The 15,433-nt window shown below is 45.2% G+C and overlaps 1 protein-coding gene and 1 long non-coding RNA gene across 2 annotated transcripts; one reads left to right on the plus strand and one right to left on the minus strand.

Annotated features, from left to right (window-relative positions):
- The first annotated feature begins 2,643 nt into the window (after positions 1–2,643).
- Pde6h (phosphodiesterase 6H) lies at positions 2,644–7,306 on the plus strand. Its single transcript, XM_005072982.4, has 3 exons — positions 2,644–2,971; positions 5,321–5,361; positions 7,106–7,306. Exons 1-3 carry the CDS (start codon positions 2,838–2,840, stop codon positions 7,183–7,185), a joined length of 255 nt encoding a protein of 84 aa, XP_005073039.1. The 5' UTR covers positions 2,644–2,837; the 3' UTR covers positions 7,186–7,306.
- A 123-nt stretch (positions 7,307–7,429) lies between these two features.
- On the minus strand, positions 7,430–12,547 carry LOC110341412. Its single transcript, XR_002383348.2, has 4 exons — positions 12,394–12,547; positions 10,645–10,846; positions 9,939–10,091; positions 7,430–8,887 (listed from the first exon to the last, which is right to left on the minus strand). It is a non-coding gene; the product is annotated as an uncharacterized LOC110341412 (long non-coding RNA).
- Positions 12,548–15,433: the final 2,886 nt, after the last annotated feature.

Genomic DNA, 15,433 nt, shown 5'->3' on the forward strand with positions numbered 1-15,433 from the left:
AAGGAGCCACCGATAAGGGCGTATGAGAGTCCACTCCAGTGCAGGGCAGGGACTCCTCAGCACTTGGCTGAGGAAGAGAGAACTCCAGATGTGAATACGTGTGACAACTCTAGATCTGTTCGCCTGACTTTCTTGGTTTCTCAGGGCTCTAGTATAGAATCCCTGGTTTTAAACATGCTATGTCAGATATAATACTTATATTAGCTTCTGGGTTTCTTTGATTCACTCTATGGAGTGGGGCCCAGAAAGGAGTGTGAAACTTATCAATGACACGTGGCCAGCTTTGTGGAGCAGGGATTTTAAACTACACACATAGTTGGTTCTAAAGGACTCACCCTTCCTGCCGTTACCCCCAGAGGGTGATTTGACCTATGAAAGTTAACATAATCCTTCATATTTTGAACTCTGTCTCCAATACAATAGTTTCCAGATAAAATATAAAATACTCTGCTAATTTGAAATCTTTGATAGATAAAATTTGGAATATATTTTCACTAAAAAACTTGTTACTTATCTGGCAATCTCAATTCTAACCGATTTTTCAGATTTGGAGTAGGGGATTCATGATTTATTAATATTTTCAAGAACTGGAAAGTCCAAGAGTCTGATCTGAGATGAGTTCTCCAGTTGTCCCCTGTGGCTTTGGCACAGCAGTGATGTGTCAGTTGCTGGTCACACATGCTGAGAGCGATGCTACCCTTGGCTGGCTGCCCACCACGCCTACTGGATTTCCAACCACACTTTGGAGAGGCACAAACCTTGCCTGTTGACAGAGGTAGAGGAGGTCAGCTGCATAAGAATTAGTTTCGGTAATCAAGAGGACCTGGCACTGTCCTCCCTAAAGCCACTGAGGGCATTGTGACATGGGACCAGCTACTGTTTTTCTCTGTGGTCTGATGGAAAAGTCATGAGGTCAGAGCTCGTCACTCACAGTCAAGGACTTTCCCTGAATCCCTTCAACAATTTATTCGCCTGCTCAACAAACACAGCGCATACAGCAAACTCACCTATGTGCCAACCACTATTGTAGGCTTAGAGACTGTAGAAATGACCCCAAGCTGAAAAAGTGGGCACGCGCAGGACATTCTAGTAAGGATAAAGATAAAGGGGACAACAGTACGATGTAGTAGCCAAGTTCATTCCGGGCACTGTTCGCAGATTTGCCGCTGTGTTCCTGTTGAACAGTTTGAGAATGGAAAGAATGGTAAGCACGATAGGAAAAAAAGGAATAAGGACAAATAGTCTTGGAAGTCCAAAGCAAAGATTCTGAAGTAGAAGTCACGAATCACAGGGAGGTGAGAGCAAGCGGAGTAAATAACACAAGTTAAGGGTGGGCAGGGACAGGTACAGGGACACACTAATCTGTGGAAGGCTAACTAAGGCCCCTTCTGCAAAGGCACCCCATACACTACATCATGGAAACCGTTGCCTCAGAGAAAGTCGTTAAACCTATTCGTGAGTTCTTTGGAGCTTTTCAGAACCTTCCTTTCCAATGTAAACTTTCTTGAATGTTGAGAAAGAAAATGAAGGAAAGCATTAAAACTTATAAAACATAAAATGCATTTTATTTCATGTGCGCAGGGGTTTTGCTTACATGCATGTCTGTGTACCATGTGCATTCCTGCTGCTTTTGGAGAACAGAAGAGGAGGTCAGATTCCCTGGAACTGGAGTTACAGACAGTTGTGAGCTGCCATGTGGGGGCTGGGAACTGAACCCTGGTCCTCTGCAAAAGCAGCCAGTGCTCCTAACCTCTGAGCCATCTCGACAGCCTTGAAGTTTTATTTGAGTTTACCTTTGTTGATTTTATTTCCTGTGGCTTATGTTTATAGGGCTAGGCATATGTCTGAGGGCAAATCATTCTGGGCATCCAGTGTTGGATAGGCTCATGGGTTGCACAAGAGGCAATGTACAAGATGTCTGAGAGACGTGTGGCTGCTGAGCTCTCCATTTGGACACGGGAGTCAGAGAACAAAAGCGTTAGCCAACCTCCGTGGTCTGTTCCCCAGGTTTGTTCCAGGCTACCCTGACTACATTCATTGCTGTCCATAGTTCAGAAATCCTTCTGTCCAGCTGGCCGTGTTGTCACCCCTCAGAAGTAAGTGAAGAGTCTCTGAGTTAAGTGAGGATGAAGCAAAGAGGACCAAGGCAAAGAACACATCGTAGGAAATGTCTTTTAGGCGAGTCGGTAACTGAACAAAAAATATAAAGCCCCAAAACATCTGTACCTGTTCTAATCATTTATATAACTCACATAATTCCTCTTCTTTTCATAAAATTTCTTGAGGGGAAACAGGGTATTATGATAAAATGCTGTTGGATTTTCTTTTTTGGAAGAAAGGATACCAAGTTTTTGTTTGTTTGGTTGGTTGTTTTTTTTTTTTTTGAGAAGAGGTCTCATGTATTTGAGACTGACCTCAAATTGGCTATATAGCTAAGGATGACCTTGAACTCGAACTCCCCCTGCCTTTACCTCTAGAGCACTTGGATTACAGGTATGCACTATCAACCCTGGTTTTTCAGTGCTGGGATATGGACCCAGGTCTTTGAGTATGCTAGGCAAACACTCCACCAGTTGAGCTATGTTCCCAACCATCATAAATCTATAGTTTTTATTTTCAACACCTCTTAGTTGACAGACCATTGCACTCTCTTGAATACCTTCATTGATCTATAGCGTATTTTCTAAAAATAATTTCTCCCTGTTTGCTTATGTCAACACAACACGCCAAGCTCAAAGCGCTCAAAGGCATGCTAACAGTCCTTTTGATTCCAAGGGTCTTCATTTCCTTGTGCTCTCCAGCGAGCCGGAAAGCAAAACACCAGCCATCCTGCCAAGATGAGTGACAGCGCTTCTCTGGGTCCTCCAGCACCAAGCCAGGGTCCCATCACCCCACGCAAAGGTCCCCCCAAGTTCAAGCAGAGGCAGACTCGACAGTTCAAGAGCAAGCCTCCCAAGAAAGGCGTGAAAGGGTAAGTGCGAGACGAAAAGGAAAGGTGCTGTTGTCTTCTGTTTCCACAGAGAGCTTTAGTTCTGAGAACGCACCGATCACGCTATTGCGCAGACTCACAGAACCGCCCACCTCGCCCTCCATGTCCCCTCTGAGCCATCCATCTCTGCTTAATCCTGTCTGTGTCCCTGGAGTGGTTTCCCTTGTAAACCACCAGGAGATTGGCCCGTTTCAAAAGGAAACTGGAGCTTTTCACAATGTCCTTTGACTTGACCGTCCAGATTTTTCCTGTCTATTCTTTTTAAAAAATAATGTTTAAAAACTTATTTTACTTTAATTATGTGTAAATATGGTATGTCTCTGTGTGGGTATATGCATTTGAGTGCAGGTTCCAGAAGAGGCCAGAGGAGAGCGTCGGATTCTCAAAATTGGAATTACAGGCTATTGGGAACTGCCCAATTCGAGAAATGGGAACCAAAATCCGGTCCCCTCTCTGCAGGAGCAGCAACCTCTTAACTACTGAGCGGCCTCTGTTCTGTTATACAGACATACTCCGTGCTTTAACCTGGGATTCTGAACGATCCGTCATTTCCAGAGAATGCTGGCTTTTGTTTTGTTTTTGCTGTTGTTGACTTGTTTGTTTATCTTCATGTCTTATTTCTTCAGTTCTCCATTTTTCTCTACCGCTCTTTGGAAAACAATTATTTTCAACACATCCCTCAGATGTTAATTTCTCTTTTACTTCTACTTAAACTTCATAATCACATTCATGTTTATAGTATGGTGCATTCAGCCATCATAACCTATGCTTTTTGTACTATATTTATTTATATCTTTTCACTTGCACTAAGATTACTCAGAGAAAATTTGTTTTTTTCTTTAATATTCTGGGCCTAATGTGATGCCCAGAATATGGTATATTAATTACTAATGTAGATGTCTTCCTGCTCAGTCATCTCCATAGTTAAGAAATGAAGACTGAGGGCTGTCAGGGTGGTTTTGTGGGTTGGGATCTGACTAGACAATCTGAGTGTTCAGTGTCCAGTTCCCACAGCCCACCCGCATAAAGGTGGAGGACAGAACTGAGGGCACAAAGCTGTCTTCTGACCTCTGCATGCACACCATGGCGTTCCCGCACACACAGACACAGATAGATACAGACAGACACACGCAGCCACACAGACAGACAGACACAGACACACACATAGACACACACACAAACATACACACACACAAACAGACATACAGACACAGACACACAGACAGAAACACAGACACACACATAGGCACACACACAAACATAGGCACACACAAACAGACATACAGACACAGACACACAGATACACAGACAGACACAAAGATACACACACACATAGAGACACACAGAAACAGACACACAGGCATACAGACAGACAGATAGGCACACACACAGACAGACACAGATACAGACAGACACATACACAGACATGCAGACAGACAGAAACACAGACACACCGACAGACATACACAGACATGCAGACACACACACACACACAACAGACATGCAGACAGGCATACAGACTCAGAAACACAGGCACACAGACAGGCAGACACAGACAGACAGACACACACACACAGAGACAGACACAGATACAGACAGACAGACACAGGCAGACACACACAGACAGACACAGGCAGACACAGACAGACAGGCACACACACAGACAGGTACACACACACAGGCATATACGCACAAAGGTACACACATACAGGTACACACACACAGACAGACAGACACAGGCAGACACAGACTGACAGACACACACAGAGACAGACAGACAGACACACAAGGACACACATACACAGATACCCAGATACACACAGACAGGCACACACACACACACACACAGACAGACACACACAGGTACACACAGACAGACAGACAGACACAGACACAGAGGTACACACACAGACACAGACACACACAGGTACACACACACACACAGTATTTAAATGAAGCTTGGGGTCAGTCCCAGAGCACTTACCTGGCCTGTGGTGAGCCCTCTTTTTAGCTCCCAGAACTGCATGAACTGGGTGTGAGAGCTTGTGCCTGTAACCCCAGAGCTATGGAGATGCAGAAGAATCAGCAGTTCAGGTTCAAGACCATCCTGTCTCTAGAGGTGAAGTATACCTACTCCCTGTTTAGGATACACTGAACCCCCAACAGAGTGACATCTTCTTGGGTCTTGTTCAGTGTGGATATAAGTGCCTCAAATAAAACACTTAGCACCTCTTTCCCTTTGAGTGAAGAAACCTTCCAGGGAGTAGTTCCAGGAACCTTCACCTCTGATCTCAGCTAATGTCTGTTTTATCCATCTGTTTTTTGGTATAGGTTTGGAGATGACATCCCAGGCATGGAGGGACTAGGAACAGGTGAGCTATGACACTTTTAAGTGAGCATGTTGCTTTGAAGTTTCCTCTTTGCAGAAACTTCCAGCTTCAAGAGACACTTTGAAGTTTCAACACCCACATCATGTGATCATTTGAAGACAGAAAGGTGGAGATTTAATTTAACCTTTTAATCATGTGTCTACCTACATGCAAAAATGCTAAAAGAAATGAAAGTAAGTGTGAAGTCTAATGGTGTCTGTTGTTTTATTAAACAGCCTTGAGTGAACGCCGCAGTCAGCTGTAGGCTTGTGAGATGTAAGATTCTTAGAGGTGATCCATTCCAACTTCACTTTTCAGAAGTGGATCTGAGGCAGACTGAGTGTCAGTGTGAAGCCACAGCTTGAGGAACTGGGAAAAGGGGCAGGGTCTAGCAAGCTCTTTCTCCCTGTCTGGCAACCCACCAAGTTCCTCTTCTTCTATAACACCAGGACCTGGGGCACCCATGGCAATAGCAACAGGGGTACACCCAGCACAAGGAACAGAGGTGAAATAGCACCAGAAACAGGGGTAGACATAGATTCAGGGATGGGGTACACATGGCACCAGGAACAGGGGTATGCATAGCACCAGGGATGGGGTATTCCCAGCACCAGGAACAGGGGTACGCATAGCACCAGGGATGGGGTATTCCCAGCACCAGGAACAGGGGTATGCATAGCACCAGGGATGGGGTATTCCCAGCACCAGGAACAGGACAGTGATGCTCACACTGAGTGCATCTGATGCAATTCTTCTAGTTGGCTGGGCTGTCCTCTTTCCTTACATAGTGACTGTAATTGCTATAGGTGGCTTTAAAAAGATCAACAAACAGTTTTAAAAGAAGTTTTAGATTTACAAAAGAATTTAGCAGAAGGTCCAGAGAACTCTCGTCACCGTCACTCCCTTTTTTACAGTTCCCAGTAATGAACAGAGTGCATGGGTCTGGCACATTTGTCAAGTGTGATGAGTCGCTATCAATCACTCTTGCTGCCTTGACAAAAGTCCACAGCACACATAGTTTGGGGCTCATTGATACCGTATGGTTCTAAGGATTCTAATGATCATGTAAGGCCGTGTAACTGTCATCATACAGACAGACCAGTGTCACTGTCCCAAACCTTCCCTCACCTCCACTGGGTAATGTTTTCCTTCCCCAGCTGCACACCTCTGAACACCACAAGACATTTATTAAATAGTATTGAGCTTTCCTATCCTAATTTCTTTCACTTAGCAATATTTATTCACGCGTCTTCTGTCTTCTTATGGTTCAACAGCTCATTTCTTTATTTTCATTTTATGTGCGTGTTCATTGCCCATGTATGTATGTGTGTTCTTGGTGCCAGTGGAAGCTGGAAGAGGGCATTGGATCCCCAGGAACTAGAGTTACAGGTGCTTGTGAACTCCGGTGTGGGTGCTGGGAAGTGAACCCAGGTCCTCTAAAAGAGCAGCCAGTGTTCTTAACCACTGAACTATTTCCCCAACCCCAACAGCTTCTTCATTTTTATTGCTAAACAATATTTTATTTTATGAGTGCATTCTATTGAAGGACATCTTGATTTCTTTCAAGTATTGGCATTAAGGAATAAAATATCTGTGTGTTCATTCTTCAGCGTGTGTGCATGTGTGTGTCTGAGTGTGTGTGTGTGTGTGTGTGTGTGCACATGGGTGGGTGCAACTGATTGGAGGTGTCTTTTATTTCTGCAGGAGAGGTGAATGGTTGGCTGAGGTATTTTTCTATCTCTTGCAGATATCACGGTGATCTGTCCCTGGGAAGCATTCAGTCACCTGGAGCTGCATGAGCTTGCTCAGTTTGGGATTATTGGATGAGTCAGAGCCTGCTCTCAAGAGCATCTGGCAGTGGATGCTGTGCTTTTACCCACCTGGTCCTTCTGAGTCTTGAAATCCAGTATTTGAAAGAAGTTTCTTTGACATACAGTGTCTTTACCCATGGGTTACTCTGTGTGCTCTTTCTTACAAGGCCGTTCGTGCCGATGGTTACCAAAGGGGCCACTTTTGGCGGGGTATTTTGAACCTTACATTTTTCTTATCCGCTGCTTTGAAAGCATTCACATTTCTCCATTTTAAATGTAGGCCAGACGCTCATCAGATTAGTAGTAGAATTATAAAATAATGATGTATTTGACAGGCTCTGTTAGGGGGATTGTTACAGCCCAGCCTGGACTTCAGAGTGAATTCCAGGCTTGAACTATAGTGGGAGACCAACTCTTAACCAAAAATTACCTGGGGCGATCTGGACAAACATCTCTGAATCCACTAGGACATCTGAGACATATAAGAAACAACTCCACTCAAGTTGAACTTAAAATTGGCGATTTTAACTGTGATTCCTTTTATGCTACCAAAGAGGGCTGCTTGAAAATGTTAGCTGCTTATAGGCTTATAGATCCTGGGGAGGGATGAGGCCTCTAGATCCTGGGGGGGGGACTGAGGCCCCATGTGTCCCTTTCTGGTCCCTCTCCCCTCTCCATGAGGGACTCATCAGTCCCAGTAGTCTAGTGACAGCTGTCATCACAGATGTTCTGATTTCAAGATGGCAGTGTTCATGTCATGCCCCCAGAAGAGCATTCCACAACAGTTTGTGCCACAGTCCCCTCCCTTCTTCTTTATGGAGGAGTTGGGAATCTGGGCTCATTCAGTGCTGCTGTACTAAATGTGAACATCTAATGGAGGCGTGGGCTGACAAAAGGGCCGAGCGTGGTTAAGGGTTAAGCAGTAACTCCGCTTTGCAAATGGGGAAGTCACATGCTTCCACTGAACCAGGTTACCTCAGAGGCTGCCTGCTGCCCTACCTCAGGCTGGAAGATTGAGGACTTACACTCCCAACTCTGACAACTGTGAGCTTCCTTTCCAGGACTCTGGTTCCAGAAAGTTCCCTTTCATGTCTTTGTTCATTAAAATTATCCCGCCCAGCGGCTCCAGCTGAGAGTCACAGGCTAGTCAGGTGTCCGCTGATCGGCTTCCTGCAGTCGGTCACAAATCACTTTTAAATCACCGGCGAGAAAATATCCATATGCTGTGAAGCCGAGACTCGGATGCGGCTTTGCTTCACCCAGAAGTTGTGTCAAACACGATGTGCACATAGCAAGCTGTCTTTCCACAACAAGGCAATTGTGCAATGCAAATGCGGCCTCTGGCTTTAGGCTTTGGTGCTGAGTTTCTTCATTTCAGTTTTGTAATCTGTGGTAAAAGAATGGAGCAAATTAACTGAAAAGAGAAGGGAATGGTGAGGAGGAAAGGTCAGGCCGCTGTCCTGGCTCCACCGCTAAATTGCTTTGCACTTATGGGCGGCCTGAGTCCTGTAATTTGAAGTTCACGGTAGTGGTAAAATCAGTGCTCTTGTGGCCCTGAGCACCTGAGCATGACAAAGAGAAGGGTTCAGCACTCAAGAGATTGTCCTCTGCTGCAGGCTCCATGTTGATTATTGGGTTCAGCACTCAAGAGATTGTCCTCTGCTGCAGGCTCCATGTTGATTATTTTGCAATGACCAAATTATCTTCTAGCAATAAAGCTAGGAATAGAAGAGAAAAAGAAAACTATAAACTGGAAAGTAGAAGTGTTTAATGAAGGAGACAGCATGGGAGAGGGAGCTTCTGCCTTCAGCAGAACCGCCTTTTTCCCTCCAGACACTTCCTGGTCAGCTCTGGTGTCTGACAGCCCTCCCCTCTGTCTGCTCCTTGGGCTGTGGTACAGACTGGGCCTGTATTAGTTACTTCTCTTACACACGTGACAAATACCCAAGAAAACAACTCTAAGTGATTGCGTATTTTGGTTCATAGTTTTAGAGGATTCAGTCCATGGTGGTGGGGCAGCTTACATCATCGTGGCAGGTGGGAAGCAGAGAGGTGGGGTACAGGGGCACCCAAGGACTCACTTCCTCCAACTAAATCCCACCCCCACTTTCAGCACCTCTCAACGTACTATCAGATTATGATTTTGTCCAGGGAGTAATCTGTCACCACCACAGACCTTCAGGACCTGCTTGTTTTAGGCAACACAGTCACAGACATGCCCAGACTATCCGTCCATCTAGTCAGGCTGACAGCCAGATCCAACCATCACCCAAACATATCCAACAGCCAAGGTGGAGAAGGATCAGAACGAGCTACGGGAGAACCGTGGGAAGGAACCAATAACACAGAACCTAGAGCAGAGACCGGCAACAACCGGCAAACGTTTGCCAAGTTGTAACTCGGAAGCGGAACAGCACAGTTCACAAAGGAGGCCAGCACCTAGTGGTAAGCTGGAGTTGATGGAGTCTGCATCCCACCTGTCTTAGTTAGGGTTTCTATTGCTGTGATGAAACACCACGACCAAAAGCAAGTTGGGGAGGAAAGGGTTTATTAGGCTCACACTTCCATCATTAAAGGAAGCCAGGACTCAAATAGGGAAGGATCCTGGAGGCAGGAGCTGATGCAGAGGCCATGGAGGATGCTGCTTACAGACTTGTTCCTCATGGCTTACTCAGCCTGCTTTCTTATAGAACCCAGGGACGACACTACCCACAATGGGATGAGCCTTCCCCCTCCATCACTAAGAAGATGCCCTATAGGCTTGCTTACATCCCAGTCTTAAGGAGGCGTTTTCTTAACGGAGGCCCTCCATCAGATACTTTCAGCTTGTGTCATCGTGACGTAAAAGTATCCGACACACCATCCAAACTCAAGTTCTTTTGTTTCTATTCTTAAACTCCAATTCCATCATTTTCATTCCTGCTGATAAGAAATAAGGAATATTATGTTGTGCAAGCAGCAAATATGAACGTGATAAAATATGTTGTCTCTGAGTTGGGGCAACAGAGGTGCTCAATTCAAAGAGAGTAATTCAGAAGTTTGAAGAAAGGGACTGGGTTGGGGATGGAGCCGTAGCTCAGTGGTCAAATGCTTGCTGCTTTTGCAGAGGAAGTGAGTTCAGCTCCAGCACCTATGTGGGGAAGCTCACAACTGCCCATAACTCCAGCTCACAGATCTGATTGCCTCTTCTGGTCTCTAAGAGCCCCCCCCACATGTCTAAAGGTAAAATAAATCTTTTTTTCTAAAAGAGGAACTGGAAATAAAGGCCAGTACAATAACTTGAAGGCACAACTGTAAACTCTAGAGTTTACAGACAGCCGAGAAATCAGCTGTAACCTCACACAGGGCATTTAACTACGGGATATACTTAGGGGGAGAGCCAGCCCACTAGTGTCTCAGGAGGCGGGACGCAGCTAACAAGCACACATTCAAGTTGAGGTTGGTTTTACGATTGAGACAATTGAAGTGGGCCTACCAGTCCCGATAGCTCAGCCGGTAGCGCTTTGGGACCAGGCAGAACCGAAACTCTGTTATCAGATGCCACCTTTCCTAGACCCGCATAGTAGCGCGGTCAGACAGAAAACAGCATGGCGTGGGTGGGTGGGGATGCAGCTCCCGGCTTTGCCCCGCTGCTCAGTTGACCTCTGCCGCCAGCACAGAGTGAGAAGCTCCTTAAGCTGAAGGAAGAAAGGAGAATTTTTATCTGGGCAAGAAAAGAAGTGAGGCGAAGCGGGATGGCTCGTAGAAACCAGCATGTAGCCCGAGAGAAACAGGAAGTGACCCAGGCAAAGCAAGCAACTAACATGCCGAGTGGTCTTAAAAGCAGAAACACAGCAGGACTTGTGTTGTAGAAAAGCCCTTCAAGCAAATGCACTGTCCAATGGACAGACAGGATTGTACCTAAGCTAGTAAAATGCTTTTTGCAGCTCCAACTTCATCTTTCTTAGCACCATGAGGGGAGAGGAAAGATTTATTGAGTGTGTGTGTGTGTGTGTGTGTGTTGGGGCAGGGGCAGCTTTGTAGCCCTGGCCTGGAACTCACTACTTATCCCGGGTTGGCTTGAACTTGAGGCAGTTCTCCTGCCTCTCCCTCCCAGATGCTGGTGCTGGGATCATCAGAATTTAAAAGCAAAAACTATAACTGGTTCTAGACACAGGCCATGGTATGTGCTTTTGGCATGAGCAGACAGGGACCTGAGAACTGCCTGGTTCTCCCACCACGTACCTGTATGACTAGTTAATTCATTTTCCTTCTTTAGGGATGGAATATTTGAAATTTAAGGTAAGGTCTTGGACTTGGCAAAGTTTCTCGGAGCACAAATTTCTTTTAGAAAAAAATGTAATAAATCCAAATATGCTTTAAGTATGAGCAAAATGTCCCCTTCATGGCCAGAAACTCTCCTGGGGTTCCTCTTAAGAGAGTTATCATTTTCTTTTCACAGCTTTCCAGAGCCCAGAGGGAAGTCAAACCGTGTATAGGTCTGCCACCTAGTGTCATGAATAAGCACTTTCTCGTTCCTTTCCCTGGTCCAGCTACTTGAGAGTAGTTCATTTGCTGATCAATCATTTGCTAGATTCTGGAAAGAGAATCCACACAGTGACCATTAACGGGCTGAGGAGTTAGCACACTAAAGGGCAGATTCCATCACCATCCAATTTACCACATAGTGTTTTAAAGCTTGGACCATACAGAATTTATATGTTTCCAAACAATTCATTTTGATGTCATGATGAGCATGAGAAACTAGACCTGGAGGCACATGCCTTGCACTCCTAACCCTGGGGACAGTAATGTGCTGGCCTGTGGATCTTGCTCGCACTTTGCTGAACTGGTGAACTCCGGACTCAGTGACAAGCCAGGAAGAAAGTACCTTAGTACTTCCTATGAGAAGTCAGCAGTGGCTGTCACGCTCTCTAAGACAGGCGTGAGGCAAGGATGCCAACTCCTACCACCTCCATCCAAACTGCTGGCATCTATCCAGATTTGCCTAGGGATATGGTTCAGTTGGCAGAACGCTTTGCTAGCATGTGCAAAACCCTGGGGTCAATCCACACAGCTTCACAGGACACGGCATAGTGGCACACGCCTGTCCTCCCCGGACTTGCGAAGTTGAGATAAGCACAAAGTTACATTCAACTACTGTAGGCTTCAATGGACGCTGTAACGATACGCGACACACAATTACTGAAAGTAAAGCTAAGTATTTAATGTAGAAATTACTCACAAGATACCAAACCCAGAGGAGCCGAGCAGTTTTCAGCTGTCGGACCGGAACCGAACTCCAGGAAAAGAGACCGAGACTTCCTGTGTGCTGTCTTTTATGCCTTCCCCCGTAACGCCCCCTAGCCATGCCCAAAAGTGGGCCTGGCTAGTGACGTAGTTCCGCCTACGTACGTATATGTCTTTACGTCCAGCCGTATACGTCTTTAGTCCTGCCTAAAGTGGGTGTGGTTAGCGGTGTGGTAAACTGCCCTTTTATTACCTCATCTGTATGCGCCTCTAATAAGTCACATGTTTAATGGCGGCATCAGACTTCCTCCTACAAACTACAAAGTGAGCTTGAGGTCAGTCTTGGGTACGTGAGACTCTGCCTCAAAATAATTGAAAAAAAAAAGAAAACGAGATTTATTCTGTCCAAAAGTAGTAGGCTAGAAAAGGAAATAATAGATATCCAAAAACCGGAAAGAAAGTATACAATTGTCTATTGGTGGCCACACAAACCCCAAAGATTTCACCCAAGCTCTTAGGGATAAATAATTCTGCAACTTTCAGCCTACATAACCAGCTTGTAAAAATCTGTTTCTTCCAGTACACTATTGTATGAATTGCTTTTCTGTTACTATGACAAAATAACATGATCAAAAGCGATGTAAGGAAGAGTTTATTTTAGTTTATAGTTGCAGAGGTTAAAGTTCATGGTGGCTCGGAAGACTGTCACCATCATGGCAGCAAGAGCAGGAGGCTGGCTGATCAGCTTCAATGACTGTGTTGTTCTCGCTACTGAAGATGGAGGTTCTTGTCCCGCCTGGTCTCACAACCACTTTGCCCCAAATAAACACGCAGATGCTATATTAATTATTAAACTGTTGGCTGATGGCTAGGGCTTCTAATCGACTAGTCCTGACTTAATTATTAACCCATAACTACTAGTCTTTGTATTTCTACATGGCCTTATCTTACCAGAGAACGCCTGGGATGCCCTGTCTTCCTGGTCTCTTCATGGCATCTCCTCGAGGTCCCCCTTGGCCTTCTCTTCCCCAGCCGTCTCCTGTTAGCCCCGCCTATCCTTCTGCCTGGCTATTGGCCAAACAGTGTCTTATTCATCAACCAATAAGAGAAACATGTATACAGAAGGACATCTCCCATCATGCTCTAGTCATCTTTACCGCTGTCACTATGAATCTTCTCCACTCGATGTAAAGACGGATACTGCAGAGACATCCTTTCTGATGAGAGCACAGTGAAGAGGGTGGGTGCCATTACTAGGAGATGTGTGGTGGGGAAGGCGTGAGCGATGTAGTTATAGGAATGATGATGATGTGAGCCGAATTGGGCGAGCGCTTCTGTTCCCATCATCTGATGAGTGAATTACAACAATGCTGGCAAATAATCTTCCTGCCATCAGTCATTGCTGCTAAAGTCATCCTTTGAATTGCTGTCATCCTCCAACTTCCCGGTGCCCAGAACATAAACTCTGCAAGCGCAGTGACCTTGTACAATCGCAGCCGCTTCCTTCCTGCCTGTCTGGCATGGGGACTAGAAGATAGGAAGTACTTGGTAGATAGTTTGTCAATGAATGAACAGATGATGAAGTAAAAGACTTGGTCCTGGGACTAGGCGATGGCTCGGTTGGTAATGTGCTTGTTCACATATGAGGACAGGAATTCCCATCTGAGCATGGTGGTACATGCTTGCAGTTCTGAGGAAGCAGATCCCTGGAGCTCACTGTCTACTGAAGTGACAAGTCCCAGGTCCCAGTGGGAGACTGATGAAGAGAATGCTTGAGGTTCACCTCTGCCTCACACGCGAACACCTCTTCCTCGTATGGGCAAACATGTGTCAGTATGTAGTATTGCGTATCTTCTCTAATAATATACAAGATAATTTATTTTGCAAGGAAGGAAGAAATTAATGTTTGGCAGCTCTTATGTGCCTATGAATTACATTAATTCTATTTGGTCATGAGAATAGTATCATCTTGAGTATTACTGACAGCAGTTTCACACAGGGAATCAGACTTAGTGCAGTCTAAATAGCAGAGCTATGATTTAGATCTTGGACACTTGACACCAACTGAAAAGCTTTTTTTAAAATATCAATTGCTTCCATAAGATTAAAAAGTACTTAAGTTAACTAGCAAAAGTCAATTTATCAGTTGTATGAAATTACAAAAAGGAGTGTTTATTCCTGGTATATTTGTGAACAAGATATAACTGGCTTTAGTTAAAACCTAGCCAGTTATACAATAATAGTTCTGATCAAGGTTTAGGGACATTTACATAGTTCTATTACTGTATAATTTCATAAACATATTACTATATGTTCCATAAAATCTTTGGTATCAGCTATTTTATATTTTTCTAAATGCTAGTGTTACAGGTTAATTTGTGTTTTGCCATAGGGAAAAAATACATTGAAATCTTCTGGTGCCTGTGAATAGAAATGGGGTCTAGCAGTCACTAAACGAAGTCAGGGTGGGCCCATAGCCCGGTGTGACTGTTTCCTGGTGAGACAAGGGTACAGAACAGATACAGACGGACAGGGGAGGCGGCCATAGGAGGACGGAGATGGGACAAGCCGAGTACGGCCAGAAGCTGGAAGAGGAAAAGCATTAATCTTGCCAGCTGGTTTGGTGGTGGCCCAGCTTCACACGCAAAGCTTGCGGAACTGGAAGAGAATGTGTTTCCATTGTTTTTCTGCCATTTGGTTAGTAATATACCACTCACATAGGAAGTTTACATCCTGTGTTGGACCTTAACAGGCATACAAAAGGTTATCATGTATTCACTTCTCCCAAACGGGAGGTGCCTGTCCATGCTCCATATTCTTACTGAGGTCAGAGATGTAAAGAAGGAAATCGGATGCCATTCCTGTGCTCGTGCCTCCCAGCTCTGGTGGAAAGGAACACTTAACAAGAATGCACACGAGACAAATGCCACCCGTGTAAGGTTTCAGATTATTTGTGGCATAGACGTCCACACGTGGACACGATGGAAAAATATCCAGGTGAAACGACCAGGTCAGGCGCCCTGTAAAGAAGGTGT

This window comes from Mesocricetus auratus, unplaced genomic scaffold, assembly GCF_017639785.1.
Source record: "Mesocricetus auratus isolate SY011 unplaced genomic scaffold, BCM_Maur_2.0 Super-Scaffold_100001, whole genome shotgun sequence".
In the NCBI taxonomy this organism is placed as follows: Eukaryota; Metazoa; Chordata; class Mammalia; order Rodentia; family Cricetidae; genus Mesocricetus; species Mesocricetus auratus.

Coding starts and splice junctions, on each gene's coding strand:
- Pde6h (XM_005072982.4), top strand. CDS start 2,838: ATGAGTGACAGCGCTTCTCTGGGTCCTCCAGCACCAAGCCAGGGTCCC. Junction 2,972..5,320: donor CCCAAGAAAGGCGTGAAAGG/GTAAGTGCGAGA, acceptor TTTTTGGTATAG/GTTTGGAGATGACATCCCAG. Junction 5,362..7,105: donor CATGGAGGGACTAGGAACAG/GTGAGCTATGAC, acceptor TATCTCTTGCAG/ATATCACGGTGATCTGTCCC.